General features: G+C 38.2%; 1 protein-coding gene across 1 annotated transcript; it reads left to right on the top strand.

The window, feature by feature from the left end:
• Nucleotides 1–23,945: 23,945 nt before the first annotated feature.
• Nucleotides 23,946–24,505, top strand: LOC107774497 (uncharacterized). The gene is made up of 2 exons (XM_016594049.1): nucleotides 23,946–24,185; nucleotides 24,263–24,505. The coding sequence occupies exons 1-2, from the start codon at nucleotides 23,946–23,948 to the stop codon at nucleotides 24,503–24,505; spliced, it is 483 nt and encodes a 160-aa protein (XP_016449535.1).
• Nucleotides 24,506–25,438: the final 933 nt, after the last annotated feature.

Below are 25,438 nucleotides of genomic sequence, written 5' to 3'. Positions count from 1 at the left end.
TTATTTGGCGAGACTCGTCTCATCATTTCTTATTAAAGGTCAATCCTAGGGCAAACTACAATTTTCTACTTAGGTCGTCTCTAAAAATAACTTTAATCGACTAATATGTGCTAAAGTTTCAAAGTCCAGTGACACAATATCAAACAATTAAGCCCACAAATAGAATGAATAAAGTAAAATACTTTGGACAACAACCATGGTCTCACTGTCCAGAAACTAGGCAGACTGGGCCCCGGAAACGTCCAAACACACGAGATTGCAACCAAAGTGGTCTTGGGCTCAAACACATGCCCTTCTGTGAATCATTGGAACATTAAGGTGCCTTTGGGGCCAACGTGAGCCCAGTGACAGTATCTAAATAGACACACTCTTTTAATACCACATCACACCAAATTGGCACTCAAAATCGTTCAGAAGACCACTATACTATTCTGATTTTAAAAGCTAAGCAATATGTTGACAATCTAGTTAATTTGATAACATGTTTGGGTCTATCATCACTGCAGTCATTAACATATTGAAATTCCAGTTATCAATTACAAACGAACCTCAGTTTGGACGTACGAGTTAACCTGACTATTTTATTAATACTAGCATTGGTAAACTAATTCATACTTCATTCGAATTTAATTATATAACAACGAAAGCAAACTATTGATAACCTGTTAATACTAATTAGTACTATACGAAGCTATTGAAGACACACACTCAGATTAAATCTAGAATTGAGATGGATATCATACACTGGCTCAAATCAGTTATACGCCTATACCACTTCGGATTTACCTTTAAACAAAATGCCAAACTAGGCGAATATGAATTACAATGAAGCTATAGCTAGATGTTCACCCACTGAAGTAGTCAAAACAGTCCAGAAGTGGTCCTTATTAACAGTCCTTAATACAATTCAAATCTAACAAATCAAATATACATCCCTACTCACCAATTGAACAGTTACGGCCATATATATACCCAAACGAACACGGATCAGTCAATGCAATTGCATTTCATTTTAAGTTGTGGTTACATCAATATAATTTCGAGCGTGTACCTGAAATTGAAATTACAACAAGGAGAAGAGATCAGCATCAGGTAATATAACTGGTATCCAACAGCTAATCACAACAACAAATTGGAGTAATTTTGACCCGAGATGACTTCAACAAACCCAAGCAAACACCACAGGGATGTAGCACCCAAATGACTCGAGATTCAACTTAAGATGCTCCTAAAACTTCACTGGAGCAGAACTCAACCCGAATCTAAACTAAGTAGATCCAAATTCACTCGAACAAATCATTAAATACTTCCAAATGCTTTTAGAACTCAAGCTTAGAGCAGAATGAAGAACACTAAAAAGGAACTTGAAAATGATTGAAACAGGCGATAAAAAATAGTAAATGTTTTTGATTTTTTTTTTGTTTTCTAATGTTTTTCGATTTGTATATTTGAATTTCAAAATGCAGATCTGAATATTAGAGAGAGAGCTTTTGGGGGAACTTTTTGATAGCTCCCAAAAAACCTCCCTGTTAAGGCATGGGAATGCCCCTTTTATAGGCAAAGATGAGGCTCTATTTTGATTTTGGACTTTACAAATCAGTCCTTTTATTTATTCAGTTAGCCCTTATTCTTTGACTTATGTCACAAGTTAATACCTTACAATTACTGAAAACCTACACTTGAGCCTTATTCTAGAAGATTCTAGGGCCTTCTATTCTAACCTACAGCTTTCTATCCTATTTAAACTGCCCAAAATACCCTTGCATAACTCTGAAATTACTAACCAACCCTAAACCCTTTCAACCTTGGTCAAAGAACTTGTGGTTAAACCAGTCATTCAGCAACTCAATCAGCTGAAACGAGGTTCAAGTTCAAATCTCAAATCAAAACTAATTGCTGAAGTTCAAATTACCAATTACTATTAACAATATGACTAACTAATCACTTTGACCATATCATCAATATGAAACTAACATACTAATCACAATTTAAACGAACCAAATTAGGCTAATCAGTCAATCCAGACCAATACCTATCAGAACACAGAACTGACTTCAAAGATGCAAACAGAAACCCTAGCTAATTACTTGAACTCATAACAAAAATGAAAAGAACTTAATCGTGAATTACCACATAATGAATTATGAACGAAATTAAACGAGGAAAAAGAACAACACATGAATCAGAATGGAGTTGAGACTTGAACTAATCAGTAGGCTTAACCTATACTTAGTATGAACAGATTTGAAGAAAATACAAGATTAAACCACAAAGAACCCAAAAGCATGAACACAAATAATCAGACAAACACAAAAAAAACAGAAAGAAAGAAATTAAAAGAAAAACTCACTGATTAAATCTTCCTCTTTGACTGAATCTCGAAATTAATTTTTTATTAATGTTATAGGTTTATTTGTTGAAATAAACATATAACATTATGAAAAAAATCGACTGAGTGCAGAAATTTCCCAAAACATCATGAGGCTTGAAAACCCTAGATTCGAAAATTGGTGAGTTCTACTCGGATTCGAGAGATTTTGGTTAAGGATTAGGGATGAGGGGGGTCAGGGAAGTGTAGGGTATGAATTTGGGTCGGTTTGGGTGAGTTTGCGACTTGGCCGGAAAACTTCAATCGGAGATTCGACGAGCTCCGGCAATATTCGAGGGAAACCAATGGTAGGAATGGAAGGAGGGATTCATGGGGAATCTATGGTGTTAATTTGGCGGTCATCGGCGTAAGTTGCGTTTCCCGCCGGCGAGGGGTCCCGACGAGGCTCAGATATGGTACGAGGAAGGGAGTATCTGGTCTTCTAGGATTTGACCCTTGTTCGGACATATTTATTAGATACTGAAGAACTATCCAGGGCCATCGGATTGAGGAGATGAAGGGTTGATATTAAACTTGCCCAAATGACGTCGTTTTAGACTTCAACGAATTGGACCGGGCGGGTACGTTTGCTTGGGCCCGGACCGCTGATCTGAACTGGGCTGTGCACATTAGATAACGATGTCCCAGTTTGGATCTTTTAGTGAAACAACCCTTTTCTTAAATTAACTCTTTTTGTTTGTTTTTCCTTTTTTGCATTTTTATATCAATTCTATTTCTGATATTTTTTTCTAAAGATGCAAAAATTAAAATAAGGCCCTAGTGTATTAACTAATTAACTCTTGAAATTATTTAACTATTTCATGACAAATTCATAATTAAAACACAAAATGAACTATTTTTGCTATTTTCTTCCCATTTTGTTCCAAAACAACTTAACCCCCTAATTAATACTAAAATGCGAGATTAAATCCTAAGCTAATGCAAAGTATTTTTGTATTTTTCGTATGAATGCAAATGCATATTTTTGTAGCTTATATGAATTATCATGCACGAGTAAAATGCAACAATGATCAGAAAACGACACCAAAATGCACAACGATTGTCAACAATAAAGAAAAATCATTTTGTTTGAATTTTTGGGAATAATATGCTTAGGGCAAAAATCACATGCTCACACATACTATTATATTTAAAATAATTACATTCATCAAATGCATGCATATTTTTCAAAAACTTTATTTTTTTTACAAGCAGCTAGATGCTGCCCAGGGTAACTCAAGCAGGATATCAAGACAGGAACAAAAGCAAAGCGAGAATGCGAAAGTACGAACCAACCTTCCCCACAAAACAAACAATTTTTATTTGGATACAGGCACAATGAAAATAACAAGAGTATTCGCAAACATACACATAACGAAATCACTATCTTCATAACGACAAAGTCGCCAAATGTAAACACATCTCCAGCTAAGAAAATTTCTAATTTCTCATTATCACTCATTGTTTTTTTGCATGAGTCTAAGTCCTGCGTCCTTAACTACATAAGGCTAAGCACTACCTTTTTTGCATTAGACTTAGCATTTTCTCCTATTTCGCATGCGGCTAAGCCCTGCCTCCTTAACTGCATAAGGCTAAGCATTGCCTTTCTTTGCATGAGACTAAGCATTATCTCCTATGTTGCATGAGGCTAAGCTCTGCCTCTTTAAATGCATATGGCTAAGCAATGTCTTTCTTTGCATGAGACTAAGCATTGTCTCCTAGTTTGCATGAGGCTAAGCCCTACCTTCTTAACTACATAAGACTAAGCACTGTCTTTCTTTGTATGAGACAAGCATTGTCTCCTATTTGCACGAGGCTAAGCTCTGCCTCCTTAACTGCATAAGGCTAAACACAGCCTTCTTCGCATGAAACTCAACATTGTCTCCTATTTTGCATGAGTCTAAGACCTCCCCCCCGGCCTTCTTGCATAAGGCTAAGCACTGTGTTTTCCTCAAGACCAAAGGCTAGCTTCATTACGCCATCTAAGCCGTAACAATATCCTCTACTCACCCAGGGCTAAGCACTGCCCTCACCTTACCAAGACTAAGCTTTGTCTTATCGTGTCTTCGCATATGATCAAACATCATGTCTTTGCATTTCATGGGCTGAAAACAATGCCATTTTTTCCAAAGGCGTCATAGTCCGAAGGCATCATCCTCATAGCCAAAAGACACCATTCCATGGCCCGAGTATCTCTCAAAAGTGCACATCATTATTAAAAGGCATCATGGTTCAAAGGCACCATTCTCGAAGCCCGAGGACATCATTTCATGGCCTGTGAATCCCTTATCACATGATTCATGGCCCATGACGTCATGGTCTAAAGACATCCACCTCACCGTTCAAAGACAATCTTCATGGTCCGAAGGGAATTTGCGTCATGTTTAAATTCTCGCAATAATCCATATATACTTGCATGCGTCGTGTTTTAAGTTTTGCAGGTAATCCAAGAAGTAGTCGTTATCCTAACCGGAGCAATCTTCGCTCCAATTTTCGTTCATGGCGTTCACCTCTTGCAATTATTTCAAGCATAACCCAACCACCATCAGTTACCCACTTTTACTCGATAACTGTTCAGATACTCATTCTGAGATACATCCATAACATTTCAGACTCACATTCACTATTTTGTATAAACTCATCTTATATTGTCCTACCCAAGAGAACAATTTCCGAAATATACGACCATTCCCACAACAACTTCATCTATTTAGTTCACTTTTGGATCTAAAGCTATACACGACCTGATTCCCGTAGCACCAAGGATATGTAGGCAACTCAAGGATCAGGGTTCGTCCTCCATTTTTTAAATCACCTAATTTGGTCAAAATCGATCATCGTTTTCTTTACCTAACAATTCTTTCATCATTCTCGGGTAAAGAGGGGCAGTAGTTGATACCCAATTTTGCCCTCATATATTTCATATATAATACTCATACTTTAAAAATATCATTTTTGCATTATAATTAATTTATATGATTTACACAAGCAATTCTTATAATTTTTCATAATTTTAGAGTATTTAAATTAATTTTTCCTTGCATTAATTTACATAAAAATTTAGTAATTCCTCTTTTAAATTATTTTTGATGACTTAATCACCTACAATTATTATTTGCATCCCTAATATATTTTTAGAATATTTTACCCCATTTTTTATATAATTACAATTGTATTTAGGCTATTCGCATAAATTTGCAATAACAACCGATATTTTGCATTCTTATTGCAATTGACATTTCATTTAAGTAAAATAATATTTTACATTTTTATAGTCTCCTATTATTTTTTATAGTTTTAATTTACTTAAGTAGCATTTTTATATGTTTATTTAGCTATTTTATAAAATTATTTTCCTTTTAATTTCAATTTTAAAAGTTGTCCCAATTTCTGATCAATTTTCGGACCAAACCAACTCAATACACTAACCCAATAACCCCAGCTCGAAGTCAATGACTCGGTCATGAACCATTTAACTAATTTGACTTTACATCCTTTTAAAATCCTGGTCGTTGATCTCTAAAACGCTCTCATTTCTTCTAAACCCCCGCCTTAAAACTCTCCCCCTCTCTGAAGAACCCTAATCGCCGCCTCTCTAAAACCCTCTCTTAATGCCTATTCTAATGAGATTTTTCTCTTATTTAGTTACCATATTTTTTTCGCTACTGGTTGATTCTCCATGGTATCACCGTACTTGCCTAAACATGGCAAGTACTACCTCTCTAATTCTGTCCGAATGAGTCCTATTTCTTGAATCTGGACCGTATTTCGTCTACACACTTTTTATTCTATATTGTGTGAGTCTGATTTTGTTTGGATTCTGCTTATTACACTTTCCCTAAAAAACTAAGGTTTACAGATTTTCTCTTTTAAATTGATTTCAAATCGATTTGCATGTTTCTTTTCCTTTTTTGTTGTTTAAATTGTTCTGTTTCCTTATATGTTTGCTCGATTTATTACGACTATATAAACCCTCTCATTTTCCCTTTTGGGATAGACTGGGAAATCGATTTTTACTAAAATTTGGGGTTTTTTCTACTCTCTTACTTGGTATTCTGTACTGATCGGCTGAAAGTCAATGTCGTTAGCATCTTGTTACTTAACCCGTTCTTGGTGTGAGCACTGCTCGGAGTTCATCGAAGCTCTTGGGAACTTTGACGTATTAGGGATACTAGGTTTATTGCGGAAACCTATTCTAACTATTCTTCGCTTAACTTGGTGAGTCACCATACTTTGCAATTTCATTCCTCGGCATATATGGTTTGTATACATTTGCACTCCTAAAATTGGTCAGTTCAGTATGTTTTCTGGATTGCTTTTGTGTGTAATTTCTCTTTCTTTCCTCAACTCTTTAGGTCTCTTTAACCTTTAACTTCAAGCATGGCTAGACCTAGTTCTATTAAGTTCTGACCAGTCAATGTGTTAGAAATTATTACTGTTTGGGACTCTTCTACTTGTTATCGTATTCTAGTGTTTAATTTAATCTCTTGCTATCAATTCTGTTACTTGAATATGCCTCACTTGCATAATTTATGTCCTTTAATCGACTAGTTGATTGAGTTCAAAATCATGAATATATACACCCACTGTATGGCACAAGCCTGTTTCCCATCATATTCTGAATTTCTGTGGTAGCTTGCTTATCTAATATTTTTGACTCTGCTCTTTATCAAATGACTTTAGCATGTTTAACCCCTCCCTGATTCACCAGTAGTTATAATCTAGTTTTCTCATGTCTAAATGTTGTCCTATTGCCAAATTGATATGACTGTTCCATAATATCAGGACTTACACTTAGCTTAACCTGGACCTTCTTTATGTAATTAGTCTACTGTGTCAATGCTAGAATACCTACACGCATTATTTAACATGAGTTTACTTCTCACTTTGTTATGATTATTTGTGATGCTTATCTTGCATACATAATGTGTTTTAATGTTACAAGACCTTTTTGCCTCAACTGTGATCTTGCTTCCCTGCTAGTATGCCACCATTGTGTATTAATCCCCTGTTCCTTCAGTGATTACTTGGCCTGTCATAATGTGTGTTCCTATCATGTTTCAATGTAGTCTTGTATTCTTACGAGAGTTAACATGTTGTCTTATGATACTAAGATGTATACTTAGCATAAATTGGACTTCTTAGGTTTCAACCTGTTAATGTTAACTTCTATCAAACCTGGCAAACATGTTCCTCCTCTAACTCTCTCTCAGTATGTGTTTGTTATATGCTACTTTGCTAAATGTGTAAGTTATCCTGACCAAGTCCTAGGACCTACTTGACTGGCTATACTGTATGCTCAACTTGGCTATATCTACTTTAGGATATGAATGTATCCCCTAACTTCTGCCCACTCTCATTACTTGAAACTTATGTTATTCTGAACTCTTCATTCTTAGCTGGGTGAAAGCCAAGGATACCTCGGTTCTATTATTGTCCTCCCTAGTGTGAGAACTGTTGGGGGTCCAATTGAGACCTTTGTGAACTCTGACACACTAGGGCTTGGTCCTTAGTCACTCCCTCAATCTCAAAACTATTCATATCCACTCTACTCCCCCTGTTATGTGTTATGTACCTAAATTGACTGATTTAAATGGTGCAACACATAGTTCTATGGTTGAGTAAATTGATTTTGGACTCCTTTATGGATCTCTAAGTCGTGTATTGAATGTGGCTCTTTGTTGAAGGGATGGGTATGCCGTGTAAGAGTTATTAAAGGCCTAGGCAATGCTGGGTATTCAGGCATACTGTAGGTCTATTATCACTATTATGTAAAATTTTTACTTTTTACTCATTATTAGTCCTGTAATAATGTTTTGTATAAACAATTGGGGTGTTAGTAAAAAGGTAATGAGTAGATAACACACAATGGGTAGATAACATGCTTATAGGAATTGACAATGTGTTTGCTATATGTGTTGTTCTATTACATGAGCACTGTAGAGATCATCACATTAGGAGAAGCGCACACACACTACTTGTTTACCATTAATCATGAGTGTAGATGCTATGTCTAATTCTACGTGTTTATAGACAACATGCCTATAGAAAGTGAGCACTCTCTATGACTACTTTCAAATGCATTAGAATCCTCCCTAAAGGAACAAATGGCAACGAACTTTCTTTCAATGCACTCCAGTTGTTCACTAGAAACTATGTCTATGGGATTTGATCACTTCATTCGCTATTATAACATATTGATCACTAGAAATCTTGTTTATAGGGCTAAGTATAAATAAAGCGAGTTCTAATCATCAACTGTTAGAGATCATGCCCATAGGAAACAATTGCTTGTTAATTGGTTAACATTGGACTAATCAAACACCGTTTCTGAGCGTCACTGTTAGGAAAATCTGGATAATTTTGGGACTCTTCCTTGCAGATTTTTATATACATAATTGCGTAGATCACCTAGGTATCACATACGGTATTGGTAACTTAAAACTGTTAATAATTAGCTTGTAATCCTGCATAATTTTGCATATAAAAAACATCCTGCATCTGAAATTTACCTGCATACATTGATCGCCTGGAAAACATGTCCATAGGTTTAAGATTCTGGATTCTGCCAATTCCTAATTGATATATGTGTTTGCGTGCACTTGCTGCTTAAGTGTGGAGGTCACTGTGAGCCTTTAATTGCATCTATGTGAAGTCTTTGGATGTTTTGATTGTCGCCTAGCTTTTACATTTTTGAGCAGCCTAGATAAGGTCTAGAACCATCCAAATAGAGGTCAAAAACCTCCTAGACCTAGGTATGGGACGGGTAATACACGCATAGGGCATGCCTTAGAATTGAATTAGAGTTCTTCATATAAACAACTTAAAAATAATAATCGGGTTGCAGGAGATGATAGTCTGTGCTCGCTGAATAATACGAGTAACACCCCATTTCGATGGAGTTACGAAATAGTATTTATGTTGCATGAGGTGATGCTTTAGGCTAAAAAACTTTGGACCCCCCATTTTCTTTATTTTCTACTAGAATCAAAAATAGTTGTACGCATGTTCAAAATCGTTTTTAATAAAATTCTCAAATTTTGTGCTATCTCTTCGTTTATTTGATCACATAGACTAATCTATATAATTTAAGTTCGGCTGGGACCTGCAGTTGTGGACCTCGAGGAGTTCCTAACTCCTTCTCCTTGAACAAACTTCAGCCCTAACCCAATCTTTGGCGATGCATACTAGTTAAAATTGAGTCATTTGCAAATAGGTGCCCTAACACACCATAAAAATTGTTAGGTGGCGACTCTCCTCTTTTAATACCTCCTTAAAAGAGTTGTCATGTGCCAAAACCTGATTTCGGGAGAAAAAAAGGGCGGGACACCAATCATGATTCCGTCCTTTGGAAGACGTCGAGGAACCAAGTTGATCATCTTCTATTCTTAGTTTTAACTCGTGGGGATTGTGAACTTCTACCCATGTGGTTTCCTGAAACTCGAGCAAACTCTCCTTGAATTTTGGGAAGGAATCAGAACTCAGTGGATTGAGGACCTTTGTAAATTCCCCTACTGCCTCGTCCGGAACCGCTGGTAATAACATCTTTTCTTTCTGAAATCGGATCACGAAATCTTGCAATAGTTTGTATTCTCTTTGCAAAATTTTTAATATATTCGCTTTTTCTGGCCTGGACATTTCTTGCTCCAGCATGATCCTTGATAATCGAATCTGTGAGAATTTCAAAAGAATCTTCGGGTAAGCGAGAATACCATGTTAAGGCTCCTTTCATAAGGGTCTCTCCAAACTTCTTCAACAAAACCGATTTGATCTCATGTTGAGCCAAGTCATTTCCCTTTACTGTCGTAGTATAGGTCGTGATGTGCTCTCGTGGATCTGAAGTCCCATCATACTTTGGTATATCTGGTATCTTAAACATATTGGGGATCAACTCTGGTGCCGCACTTGGTTTAAACGACAACTGTTAGTACTTCTTTGAATCTGGACCCTTTAACACCGGTGGTGCGCCATGAATCTGATCCATTCGAGCATGAAACTCCTTTGCACTTTGATCTATTTGTTCATTTATTTATCTCGTGAATTTGATGAGCTCAATTTTGAAAGGGTCATTTAAGTTGTTCCCAGATCCACTATCGGTCCCTCCAGCCTCATCAAAACCGACCTCAGCCCTTGAAGTGTTCTTATCGAATCTTTGAGCCACTTGATTTGCGGGAACGTTGGGAAGAACAAAAGCCCTTCCATTAGCATTGTTGGAAGAACTCGATAATGCCTGCTTCAATTCCGTCATCACCCGATCTTGCCTTGACAGGTAGTCCATAATAGTTTTTATTGATCTCTCAAGATTTTAACTGTTTCCACAACGTGCTCATCCTCTGTATCATGAGGTGTTGGGCCTCGCACATGCCGAGGATAATTACCTTCACAAACTAGGGTTGCTTCATTGCGGGTTTCGTTGGTCGAATCATCATGCTGGAACATATCTTATCGTTCATTGTGTACTCCAACATTATAAATATTGTTGACGTCATTAGCTGCAATACCCAATCTTTCTTTTTTTATACGAGGAATAAAATTTTGTTAGCAACAGATGAATGGATTAAAGCATTACAACTGTCTATGCTCTATGGTGGGCACCAAACTGTTTACCTACAAGAGACCAAAACCTTGTGTCGGTTCTATGGAAGAGGCTACTTAGCTAATCAGAGAGCTAATTCCTACCGTTCCATAAAGAGTTACGTATTCCTCTGGTTCTTCAAAGAGGAAGCGAGTTTTTTAAAAGATAACTCAATCATCTTTGCCTAAGAGGAGTTCTTCTCAAATGGTTGTTCCAGCCACGCATGATGACATCGTCAGGGAATGAACGCACGCTGATCCTATCCAGGTTGATTACGGAGAAGAGACCCTCATTCCTTCGTCCATTGAGGTCACTCCGGAAGGAGGTTTAGCGGCGGAGGCAACAACGAACATGATCCCAGTTGAGGGCCTGCCATTAGGATGAATCGTCTCCCCTAGGGGTAAGGCATTCGTATCTTCAAACGAACAGGTAGTCCCATGTGTCCGGACAGTCCCTCATGTCAAAGAGGCAAGTCTTCAGGTGGGGATGATGAAGAGATTGTGGTCGACTCAACTTGAGATGGTCCCATCAGTCTTGCGGGAGAATCGTTGATGGGCATCTTGTCAGATTTTGGGTGATGAACGAGATCAAAACGTTCAAGGAGCTTAAGCACGTTGGTGCTCAACTTCCTCTATTGGAAAGTCTGCAAGATTAGGAGCATATGGAGTCATTATGCTTAAGCCTTTGCGGCTAAAATGGCTTAACTATGAGGGTAATTCTTTCTTTTTGACTAGCCGTTCACCTATCAGAGATATTATGCAAGCCGTTTTTGTATATGTTTGGTATTATAACATAATATTTATATTACCAATTACTTCAGGGATGCTAAAGAGTGTTCAAGAAGATGCAGCAATGTCGAAGGCAGTAATGAAGTACGACAAAACACTAAGGGCCAAAAGTAAGAAGCTCAAGAAGGAGAGAGAGAGTCGTTCCTGGCCAGAACCAATGTTGCAGAGAGGAGTGCAGAAAAACGATGGCTGAGCTTTTAAAAGTTAAAATAGCTCGATTGGCCGAGCGTAACAAGACTAATGATAGGCATTACGCTCTTTAATATGATTTGGTGTTGAAGGCCAACGAGGAGGTCTGACTGAAGGAAGAGTGTTCCCATTTGTCAGCAGAGGTACAATGGTTGAGGTCGGAACTGCCATGGCTGAGGAGATAACTCGAGAAAACAATGCCAATCTGGAGGCTCTCCAAGTATCCTATGAGGATATACAAAGATATGCGACCATCAAATGGGTCTGAACTGTTGTGGAAGACCTCCTACACATTATTCATTAAGTGTGTGCCGGCATGGTAGATTTGTAATTGGACGTTTCTCACGTGGAAGAAGGAGCGAGAGAACCCAGCCGGCGACTTGGTCTTCCATATTCGGATATACGAGGGCTTTTTTCCAATGAAAGACGAGTTTGAACATGATTTTAATGAAGCATAGGAGGTGGCTCCTACCCTTGAACCACCAACCTCTTCTAGCATTGTTGATCCAAACACTCCTTCTGCCTCCAGTACAAAGGCCGATGGTTAGCTGTAGTTTTGGGGCTTCGAAATTTCATACTTTTAGGTTCTTTCTTTAGGTACCTTTGTATAAACAAAATATTTAATAAAATTTCTTTTTCCTCTTAAAACATTCCACCCTTTGAACATGTATTTTTTCTACTTTGACACTCTTAGCCATGAAAGCTTTGAAATTTTTAGACTTGTCAATTTCAAGATGTCAATTCCGTGTTATAATGGGCCTCTTTCGGCTCGAGTGGGGATGAAGTATCATCCTAACTTGGGAGAAAAATGATCTTTGAAGGACTAATACTCTTATGAAGCGTCGAAGAATAATACATATGTACATTTACCCGAGCATTGTATTGCATGGATAGTTTCTACCACTTATATGGGTCATGACATATGGGTGTGTCATGTTTACAAAATGACTCTCTAAAAATTTGATATTTTTTATATTTGGGCATAAAAATTGGTCTTCGTGGACTTTGCAATTGGTTTTCTTCGATTTTTAGCAATTGGTCTTCGTGGACTTTTGAATTTTTCACACTACAACAAAATTTGACCATGGCAATTGGTCTCCCCCTCCCTAGTGTTTGAGTATGAGAGATGAAGACTCAAACACTTGTTTGTGGTTTGATGTCGATGATTTCTTCTAAGGGTCCTATTCTTACGAAAGGAAACTAAGGGACAGGGTGGTTATTCTCAGATGAAGACGGTACCCGGGCCCTTTCGTGGTCACACTGTTCGACCTTGGCGTAGAACTATGGAAGTTCATCAGCTGTTCCAGAAAGGTATATGTGGTCATCGTTCAAGCCGGGACGGTTTATTTCCTATCATCTAACAATATTACAATAAAATAACAAATTCATACAACAAGTTTAAGGGAGAAGAAACAAAACATCACAGATTTAGAAGTAGAGACGTTTGAGATATGCCGCGTTCCAATTTGCCCTTACTGGCCTGCATCCATTTCCTCAAGTTTATATGGCTCTTTGTGCGATATTTCGGTTATTCTATAGTATTCTTCCTGGTTCAGACCTAAATTTCCCGTATTCTGCTCTTGGGAAGCTGCAAATATACTTCAGAGTACATAGGCGCCTACCTTGAAATGACCCAAGTCTACTTTCTTGTTGTGATATCTCTCGATTAATTGTTTTTGTGCGGATTCTAATCAAATCCATCTCCCTTTTTCCTTCCACCAGCTTAGACCGCAAGCAATCACCTCATTATTCGAGTCATTTGTATATGCGAACCATAAGATGCGTTCTCCTATTTCAGCCAGAATCAGCGCTTTTGAACCATATACTAGGGATAAGGCGGTCTCTCCGGTACTCAATATTATCGTTGTGTGGTAAGTCCTAATACTCCAGGAAATTCCTCCGACCACTTTCTTTTTCTGCTTCCAATCTCTTTTTCAGGTAACTAAGCAAGACTTTATTTGAAGATTCAACTTGTCCGTTAGCCCTCGAGTGATATAGCGTGGATGTTATTCTTTTAATCTGCCATTCTTCAAAAAACAATTGTAACCTTGGCTACCCACGAACTGTGGACCATTGTTACATGAAATTTCCTTCGGTACTCCAAATCTTCATATGATATTCCACTATATAAAATTAATCACTTCTTTTTCGGTTACCTGCGAGTATGCACCTACTTCCACCTAGCAATAATCAGCCAACACAAGTAATAATTTTATCTGAACTAGTGATTGTGGTAGATTTCCCACTATGTCTATCCCCATTTCACGGATGGACACGAGGATAATGTGGAATGTAACGGCTCAGCTGGTTGGTGTACCCGGTGCGAGAATGTCTGGCACTTGTCCCATTTTTTTGATGAGGTTGGCGATATCGTGTTCCATTTGAGGCTAGTAGTTACCTGCCCTGATCATTTTCAAGGACTTTTCTCAGCACATAATCTATATCTTCCAGTCCCAAACATTTTCTAGTGGGCAATTAAAAGTTTCCAGTACAGATGTCCTTCGATGATGTAGTATATTGTCGCTTAGACACTGCGTTGTCGTGCGACTTTCTTGTCTTCGAGAATTGCATCGTTCTGCATATAGTCAATAAAGTCATTGCACCAATCTCTAATTAAATTTGTATTGTTGTTAGCTCCTCACTACTTGGGTCGACTGTTGAGCATAGTAAATACTATAAAGTTCGCCCTGGAATCAGATATGTCTATGGAGTACCTGAGATTGGCTAGTGCATCCACTTCGACTCTGAGTTCCTAACCTAACTCGAGTGCTGCAACAACAAATTCATACTCTGCTTCATTGTTAGTTATTTGATGACATTTAATTGATTACCGGACTATCACACCAGTTTTGGTGCAAAAAAGCAGTATTCCGAGCCCGAACACCCTTCACATTAGATGAGTTGTTGGTGTATAAGGTTCATGTTCCCGAGATAGTTCCATACGTTGTTATTACTTCCTTCTCTGCCTCAAGGAATATATTAGCGCTAAAATCGGCAATGATGATCGCCAGGACTTAAGATTTTATAGCAGTTCGGGGTGGATATGTGATATAGTATGCACTTGATTCGGCTTCCCATTTTGTAACTCGCCCCGTAAGCTCTGGCTTGTGGAGAATACTCCTCAATGGGAAAGTGGAGAGTACCAAAATAGGATGATATTAAAAGTTTGTCTCAATTTTTACATAGCCATTACAAGTTCTAGTTCATGTTTTTCTAACTGTGGATACCTGGTTTTGGCATCTATCAATGCCCTGTTAACATAGTAAATTAGGGATTGCATACATTTGCCTTCTCGAACCAACATTGTACTTACAACAGTTTTTTATACTGCTAGGTATGCCAAAAGTTGTTCTTCTGATTCATATTTCGACAATTGAGGTGGGTTGGATAAATGCTTCTTCAAGTCTCGTAATGCTTGCTGGCATTCGGCAGTCCACTCGAAGTTTTTGTTCTTCTTTAGCACTGCAAAAATTTGGTGGCATCTTTTGGAGGACCGAGATTTGAATTGTCCAAGCCTCGATGTTCTTCCAGATAGTCTTATCACCTTTTTTGATTTTTCAAGAGTTGGGGTATATTCTCAATAATCTTTATCTCTAGAGGGTTAGATTTTATACCTTTATTCAAAACCAAAAAACTAGGAAACTTACCTGATCTGATTCTAAAGGCGCATTTTTCTGTATTGAGTTTCATATTGTATTTTTGAAGGACTTTGAAGGTTTCCTTCAAGTGATATAGGTGCCCTCTATCCGCCTATCCTTCACCCCTAGTTGGCTGCGCAAGTGGGGTAGTAACTGGAATGAGGCCCATAACCTGAGTAATGTGATGAAATTCACCTCTTGAGTTTAGGACAATATCTCATGATATGCCTAGTATCGCCACATTTATAACAACCCGATGCAGGCATGACTACTGGTACTGAGTTTGTACCGAATAATTGGAATAACCCCTGTAGGAACCCTGTGCAGAAGGTGCACTAAAATATCGACTGCCCCATATGAGTACCATGAGGTCCCTAACTAACTGGTGCACCACGAGTAGTCTGAAATGTGGACTGGACTGGCCGACTGCCCGAGCCTCCGCCATAAAGGGTCATAGTTGAAGAGTAGAATCCACTGAATCCTCTAGAACCTCGAGACCTCTTCGCCTCCTTATCCCCCCTCACCTTACCCCGAATATGCTCTAACCTCCTAGCCATCTCCAAAATCTACTAAAATAGAGTATCAATCTCTAACTTCCGAGCCATACTAAATCTAAGACCATAACTAAGCACCTTGATAAATCCGAGGACTCGCTCTTTGACTGTATAAACTAAAGTAGTTGCATGACAAGATAACTCACTGAACCTGATGGTGTACTCTGACACCGTCATGGTGCTGTGATGCAGCTGCTCCAACTCTATGCGCCACGCATCACTGAGGGTCTAGGGAAAAAATGCTCTCAAAATCATCTGTAAGAACTAAGTCCAAGTGAGTGGTGCTGCATCAGCTGGCCAACCATCCTCATAAAACTACCACAACTGATACACTGTTCCTAACAGCTGAAATATAATAAAAACAACTCCGCTCACCTCCACAATATCCCTAGTTCGGAGAATACGGTGACACTTATCTAGAAATCCCTAGGCATCTTTGGTAGATGTGCCACTAAAAGTAGGCGGACCATACCTCTTGAACCTCTCAAGCCTCTTCTACTCATCCTCTGATTCCCCTAGCATAACCTCCGACAGAACCAAAATAACTGGATGTACCGACATGACACCTGGAATATGAGCAACATGATCCTGCTACTCTGGAGTACGGGCGGTAGGAGTCTGAGCTCCTCCCCAAATCTAGAAAGTAGCTGGTGCAATAATGATCAATCTCGCCTAACCAATGAACCAAACATGCTCAGGAACTGCTACTAGTAGCTCCTTGGCTGCTGCTCTAGCAGGTGCTCTAACTATGGCACATGCTCTTCTTCGGCTTCCACTTCGATCCCGACCTCTCATGGATTTAGGAGGGGCGAGGGTGTATACTCAATTGATCTGGTAGCGTATATCCTCTCCATTTGTGATAGAATAGATATACAAGGCTCAGACTTTGAAATCAACAAATCTGCACGACAAAATTGAAAGAAGTGGATTTTTTCCTAATAGTTTTATAGCATCTTGAAGATAAGTATAGATATCTCGGTACTGATCTGCATGACTCTACCAAACTTGCTCGTGACTCGTAGAACCTATAAACCTAGGACTCTGATATCAACTTTTCACGACTCAATATCCAACCATAGGCATCGTGATGGCACCTAGTCTCTAAGACTTGGTTAGCCGATTACTTACAACAATTAAGCCATTTTAACAAAGTTTAATAAGGATACCGAAACAAAAGTGAAATGAGCCTACGCAGCAATATACATAACACCATCCCAATACTAGATAATGCATAGTCACGAACTCTAGCTGAATACATGGAAAGATCTCAAATTTTTAAATACAATACTGATCGAATGTCAAGACGGCAGTACAATAAAAAAGGAAAAGACTCCAAGGACTGTGGCGACCAAGAAGCTCTACCTTGAATCCTCACGGCCGATAAGCTAACTCTTCCTGGGTCTGGTATCACCAATACCTCGATCTACATAAAAATGTGCAGTAGTGTAGCATGCGTACACCATCGTCGGTAACTAATAAGTACCAAGACTAACCTCAGTGGATTAGTGACGAAGTACAAGTCAAGACACCTACTAGTCAAAATAAAATGTGTGATATAAAAGTATAAAGCAAGAAATGAAAGCAGGAATCAGTAAATGGCAATAAGAATCAATATATGATATAAACAATAAAGTAATAAGAACACCGTGAAAGAACCATTGAAAACAAATAACAACCAATTAATCAAGTCGTTCTAACACAAGTTTTGCAACGAAATTACTCTAAGATACCTCATTTCATAATCACAAGTCATGAGTCTAAACCCATAGTCATATGCACATGGCACCTTGTGCCACATCCCTAATCACAACCGCACGGACAACTTACATGCCAATATCTCAATCCGCCTTGCATGATCATTGGCTCACAATTACAATTCGGTCAGCGTGGTCATAGACTCAGCATAACAATCCGCCCGACATGGTCACATGCTCAGTATCACAATCTGCCTGCATGGTAACATGCTTAATATCACAATCATCCCAGCATTATCACAGGCTCAATATCAACATGAAAGTAGATAATACAAGATTACATGGGCTTGATGAATGAACTTTAAGTTTCGTACTCACGAACTAATATAAGTTGCAAGCTACGATGTATGCTTGTGGGAGCATACTATTACAACCCAAGTCAACAAGTAATATCAAAGTCATGCAAGGTGTACGCCATACAGTCCAAGTCAACAAGTACTATTACAACCCAAGACATCGTTTAGCTCATTGAAAACAACACAACAAGTAACTAAGGTGTATGTCATACACAAGGGGAAATCATACTATCACACGAATATCATCAACATAATGCACTCCGGCCATCACACATCATCCTTGACATTTCCATCCTTATCTCTCTGATATTCACCCGTATCACTCTGCCCTCACAATATCATTAGCAACCTGTATCACTCCGATAGCCATTCGTATCACTCCATATAATAGACACCTTTATCGCTTCGCCCAGACTGGGACAATAACAGAATAGCCACTCGTATCACTCCGCAAAATCAACAACAATGAGATGCCACCCTTATGCCCCACATATCAATAACAATGAGATGCAACCCTTATGCTCTACATAACAACAACCAATCCAAACAACAATTCACATGTACTGACATCACAGCAACACGTCATATCTACTCGTACCATAAGTGCCCATAGGCCACAACTTTTCCAAAAGAACCAATAATATCAATATTTCCACAACAAATAGTCCACGACTCAAACACGATATGTATATAATTTCAATAACAACAAAATGAACGAAAATGTAACACAACAATGAACAACACCATGTTCAATCACAACTTCAATTAAAATAGATTAATAATTTTTAATAACTTCAGCTTCAATTAATTACTTAATGATAAACTCAATAATGAAGGTATTTCTATAAAATGACAAACTTCAGATTCTTGTGCATGAAATAGGCTAACAATGAAAGAGATGACACAAGCTAGCAACTACGTCTAATGCATGAAAATAACTGAGCAACTAAAAGATATCATGTAACACCAATTTCAATTAAAAATAACTCAACGTAAAGAAAGTTACATAATGATAAAAGAGGTAACAACTTCAAATAATGCATGTAAGAGTAAACTTGACATGTAAAGGATATGACATATGCAACAACTTCAAATAAAGAATATGGATGTAAACATGTCAAATAAAAGATATAGCATGTACTAACAATTTGTCACGACCCAATTTCTTCCTATGTCAATTGTCGTGACGGCACCTAATCTCTACGACTAGGTAAGCCTAACACATTGTGGAAATGAAACAAAAAGCATGAACATTAACTACTAACACTAATAATTATCTAATAAGCAACAAAATGCCATTCGTCATATATAGTTTTCACTTTAGAAATGTACCGAACAATACCCAAAACCCAAAAACTCACAAGTCACAAGCTACTAAGAAATTTTAACTGCTATATACATCATTTATACGGAAAGAGGGATAAATTAACATAGGGGGATAGAGGGGGACTCCGAGCATCTGCGGGCGCGGGCAGATGTACATTCAAGTCTCAAACAGGTAGTAATGACTGCAACTAGTGATGAGGCTGGTACGATGAACCTGGATCTGCACACAAAAAATATGTGAAAGAAAGGGCATGAGTACAACACACAGGTACCTAGTAAGTGCCAAGCCTAACCTCGGTTGAGTATTGACGAGATCAGGTTACGGCTCTACTAGTATAAATATAATGAAATAAGATAGAATGAAATATCATAATAAAAGTTAGTACGGAAATCTAACAGGAAAATAATCAATAAAAAATAGCTTAGTGGAAGAATCATATCTGTTTCGTTCACTTGCATTTGAGCGACCTTCAGAAATATAGCATTGAGAGCAGCTTCTTCTTGGTCGTTCATGGCCAAGCTGGCCGGCGACCAGCTTGCAACAATGGCTAGTCAGCCACCCTAAGCATCCTCCACCATCCCCAACAACATTACCTCAATACCCAAGCCCCTAGATTTTTCGAATATTCTGAAACCAGTTGTGATCAATGCAGCAGGGCAAGGATCAGCGACAAAACAGTCTCCTATTGCTCCTATACCACAGTGTCAAGTAGTCATATTACAAGGACAACTAATGGTTTTTTTTACTGAAGCAGAAGTTGATCGAATGAACATGATCGAAGGCTTACAACATGCAGTAGTTTGCAAATTCTCATATGGGTGGCCAGAAATTGCTGAATTAAGACGAATTGTGTTGCAACAATGTGGAATTAAAGGAGACTGTAAAATAGGCTACCTTTGCGACAGACATGTGTTAATACGATTGTTGTTATGGCAAGACTTTGTTGAATTTTCGTCGAAGGGTGTGTATTATGTTAAAGACAAATATGGACAAGAATACCAACTGAGAACTTTGATATATGACGCTAAATTCAAAGCAGGAGAGGAAACACCTAAGGTAATGTCGTGGATTTCGTTTCCAAATTTGTTACCAACCTACTTTGTTAAAGAATGCCTTTTTCTTTGGCTTCTGCTGTGGGAAAGCCACTTCACTTGGATTTGGCCATGATAAATAAGACAAGGCCAAGTTGTGCCAAAGTTAAGGTTTTACTTAATCTCCTAGATAATCTTCCTACGAAGGTGCGAATGGACATTCTCAATGAAACGTCAGGAACTGTTATAGCTGAATGGGTTACTGTTAGGTATGATTACTTACCAAAGTATTGCAAAGAGTGCAAGATACAAGGACATGACATGTTTGAATGTTGGAGAATTCACCCGGAATTAATGGAAAGCAAAAAAGACAAACAAAAGTATGCTAAAGAAGTTGTGGTTCAAAGTCAAAATGAAAATGAAATACACGACGCCCCAATGATGTTTCTTACTAGTGGAAAAGTCGTAGGTAATGTCAAGCATCAATGGAAGGAAGTTAGAAATAACAGAGGACAGAACAAGGGTAAACAAAGCTAGAATAATGGTGCAAACGACACTACTGAGAAGGAAATTGTTCTGGTCAATAATGAAGCAACACAACAGGTACAAACAATAAACAAATTTTCTCTGTTGGAGGTTGAAGAAGGTGCAGTTAACGAATTCAATCAATTAGATGTAGTGGAGCAGACACCTTGTCAAAATGATCTTGTATCTAAGGATAATGCTTTAACTGGAAATTTGAAACCAGCTACTCATGCTTGTAATCCAAACAATAATGCGACTGTAGCTTCTATCGCTGGTAACAGCTGTAATGCTACTGGAGGTGGAAAATGAATGAATCATACAGTCCAGTCATTTAATCTTGCAGTATTTAGAACAAAAGATGTTAGCAATGGGGAATCGACAGCCGCTTGGGTACAAAAAAATTTTCCTAATAGTGTGGTAGGTATAAACACCTCATGTCAAGAGATCCCATCACAAGACACAAGAGTAGATGTAGAGTTGGCACAAAATGCAGACAAAGTGAATAAAAATGATGCAATAACAAGGCAGGAAGAGGAGATAACCAGTGACAATGACCAAGTGGAAGATATTGATTTTGAACATTTTAAAAGCATTGATAAAATAAAGTGGAATGGAAATAAATTGTGGTCAAACCAACCTAAGGAAGATGCAGCAGAGGGAGAAATTCTAGATGGAATGGCAAGCGACAAGGAAACAGGAGGGGAAACAAACAACGAAGAGGATCAAAGTGTAAACGCAAAAAACAAAGAGACACAAAATGCTGAAATCCAGATTTCTCCAAGTGCAGAATTAATCCCTGATAAAGCAGGATTGTGTAATGATGAGGACCCTGGTGGAACAATAGCAGGTACCAACAAGTCTGAGCAGAATAAATCAAAACAAGAGAGTGCAGAAGATAGTACTGCTAAAACAAAAAACACTGCTAAGGATCCAGGTAAGCAAGAAACAACTATGAAGGTTGTTGTGCAAAATGCAGAAAAGGATACTGTTACATTGAACTCTGGCCAACTACAACATGTAAACAGCTCTGAAAATAAAAAGTTGAATACTGTGAAGAGAAGTACAGATATAATTATTTCTGAAAATACAAAGAAAATTGACTTACCAATTAATCAGACAAATAGGGATTTGGATGAGGAGTCAACAACACAAAACTTCCTCAATATGGCTAAGCAAGGTGATTTATCACCTAGGCACATTGAGTGGGTGAAATCTGCAGCTAAAGGAAAGAAAAAACAAGCAAAAGAAACCTTCACAGTTCCAGCAGGAGGTATACAAACTAGAATAACACTTTCTAAATCCAAAGATCAATGATGAAGGCAGTTATATGGAATGTGAGGTCTGTTAATACAATGCAGGCATTTGAAAGATTGATCACAATGCATAGACAACATCACTTTGAATTTATAGGGATTCTTGAACCTATGCAACAGTCTAACAAGATGGAAAACTACAGAAGACGGATAGGCTTGGCCCAAGCAGTAGTGAATGTCTCAAACAAAATTTGGGCTTTCATTGATGAAGTTTTTGATGTGGATATTTTGTATAACATGACACAGCAGATTACACTGAGATTATTCCATATAGAAACACATGTCGAGCTCACTCTCATATTGGTATGTGCAAAATGTGATATTATTGAAAGAATAGAATTGTGGGATTCACTCTATGCAATGGCTTCTGACATGATAGTACCATGGCTTGTGGGAGGTGATTTTAATGTAATTTGGGACGAGGAGGAGAAATTTGGTGCATTATCTGTATCATTAAATGAGGTTGATGATTTTAGGCATTGCATCAATACCTGCAATTTGACTGATTTGGGCTTCAAAGGGAGCATTTACACATGGTGGAATGGTAGATCAGAGGAAGACTGTAATTTCAAGCGACTGGATAGATGTCTTGGTAACATAGAATTTCAACAGACTTTCCCGGGTTTGGAGGTGTCACATTTGTCTAAAATTGGATCTGACCATTGTCCTATGCTATTAAAATGTGATACTGCGTCTCTCACTATCAAGAAATCATTCAGATTTCTTAACTTTTGGGTACAACAAGCATCATTCAAAGATTTGGTAAAGGAAAATTGGAAGGCTGACTTTGCTGCTAATCCTTTTGTGACCTTTAATCATAAATTAAAGAAACTTAAGAAAGCCTTGTCTACTTGGAGTAAAGCTACTTATGGAGATATTTTTCAGAAAATTGCTAGCCTAGAAGAAGTGGTCCTAGTTCATGAAAGACAATTTGAGCTTTCCCCTACTCAAATGAACAGACAAAGGTTGCGTAAGGTTCAAGCTGAAATGATAAAATACTTGGCATTGGAAGAACAATTTTGGAGACAAAAGGCCGGAATGACTTGGTTTAAGGATGGTGATCGAAACACAAGATTTTTTCATGCGCAAGTTAATGGAAGAAGGAAAAGGTTAAAACTCACCAGAATTCAAGACATTCTTGGAAATTGGGTGGAAGAGGATGATCAGATTGCAGCAGAAGCAGTAAAATTCTACCAGGAGCAATTCAGGGAAGATACAATTCCAACAACTTTTCACATAATTGATCATATCCCATCCATGGTAACTATGGAGCAGAATGAGAAGCTAAACAACAATCCCACTCGAGAGGAAATCAAGCATGCAGTTTTTGGGTTGAATGGAGATTCAGCAGGAGTGCCAGATGGTTTTACTGGACTATTCTACCAATCTTGCTGGGAGATTATAGGTGAAGACATTGTGCAGATGGTATTATCCTTCTTCTGTGGATAGCAACTTCCCAAAAGTGTGACCCACACAAATTTAGTCCTGTTACCAAAAAAGAAAGAAGTCAATACCTTTTCAGACTTACGCCCGATAAGTCTTAGCAATTTCGTCAACAAGATCTTTTCAAGAGTAGTTCATGATAGAATGGTGGGCATATTACCAGGCTTAATATCAGAGGAGCAAGCAGGGTTTGTGAAGGATAGAAGCATAATGGAAAATATTTTGTTAACTCAGGAGATAGTCACAGATATGAGGCTCAGAACTAAAGCTGGTCCTAATGTTGTGATCAAACTCGATTTGATGAAAGCATATGATAGGTTGTCATGGTTATTTCTTACTAAAGTGCTGAGGAAAATGGGATTCTCTGAAAGGTTTATTAGATTGGTATTTGATTTGGTTGGAAATAATTGGTATTCAGTTCTAATAAATGGACAACCACATGATTTTTTCAAATTATCGAGGGGAGTAAAGCAAGGGGATCCATTGTCTCCGATACTTTTATTCTGGCTGCTGAAGCTTTGTCAAGGGGATTGAATTCTCTACATACAAACCTGTACTTTTGTGGCTTTGGAATGCCTAAATGGAGCCCAAAAATCAATCATCTTACAAACGCAGATGACACCATAATCTTCAGTTCTTCTGATGCAACTTCTCTTCGACTCATCATGGAGATCCTACAAGTATATGAAAATGCATCAGGCTAGCTGGTTAATAAAGGTAAATCTGTTGTATATATTCATCACTTGGTAGATCAAGAAGTAGTAAGGAATGTAGAGAGGACTACTGGAATTGGTAGGCAGGACTCCCCTTCACCTATCTGGGATGCCCAATTTTCTATGCTATGAGGAAGATGGAATACTATTAAGGATTGCTGACCAAAGTCCTTGACAAATTGCAAAGCTGGAAAGGTAAACTTCTATCCATTCGGGGTAGAGCAGTCTTAATAACTAATGTCTTACAGAGCATGCCCATTCACTTGTTATCCGCTGTCAATCCTCCTAACTATGTTATTAAAAGGCTTCATAAGATGTTTGCACAATTCTTTTGGAGTAGTTCTGTGGGTGGTACTAGTAGGCACTGGGCTTCTTGGACCAATCTGTGTATGCCATATGAAGAAGGAGGCATTGTATTTAGATCTCTACATGACGTAGCTAAGGCACTTTTCTGCAAGCTTTGGTGGATTTTCAGGACTAAACCAAGCCTTTGGAGTTCCTTTATGAGCCAGAAATATTGTAAAAAAATGAATTCTGTGGTAGTGCCGTGGAAGGGAGGTTCTCATGTCTGGAGAAAAATGATGGAATGTAGAGAATTAATTGAACATCAAATTTTTTGGCAACCTAGAATGGGCTCATCATTATTCTGGTATGACAATTGGACAGGGCTGGGTGCTTTATACTTTCTTGTTCCTGCAGATTTTGCGATTAATGATAACATACACAATGTTAGTGATGTGGGCGAGGATGGTCGATGGAATGTGGAAAGGCTATTGGAGGTCTTACCAGAGGAGTTTGCAACACATATAATTGAGAGAGTTAAGCCTCCAGTTATATCTAATGATTTAGATGTTCCTTTTTGGATGCTAGAAACAAAGGGTAATTTCACTGTAAAGTCAGCATGGGATTATTTAAGGAGGAGAG

Source organism: Nicotiana tabacum, chromosome 16 (assembly GCF_000715075.1).
Source record: "Nicotiana tabacum cultivar K326 chromosome 16, ASM71507v2, whole genome shotgun sequence".
NCBI classification, from domain to species: domain Eukaryota; kingdom Viridiplantae; phylum Streptophyta; class Magnoliopsida; order Solanales; family Solanaceae; genus Nicotiana; species Nicotiana tabacum.
Note: the sequence above shows the minus strand (reverse complement) of the source record. Positions and strands in the feature narration are given on the sequence as shown.

Excerpts from the sequence above, each read along its gene's own strand:
- LOC107774497 (XM_016594049.1), top strand. The coding sequence starts at position 23,946 with ATGGTGGGCATATTACCAGGCTTAATATCAGAGGAGCAAGCAGGGTTT. Across the intron at positions 24,186-24,262 it reads CTGAAAGGTTTATTAGATTG|GGGAGTAAAGCAAGGGGATC; the intron begins GTATTTGATTTG and ends CAAATTATCGAG.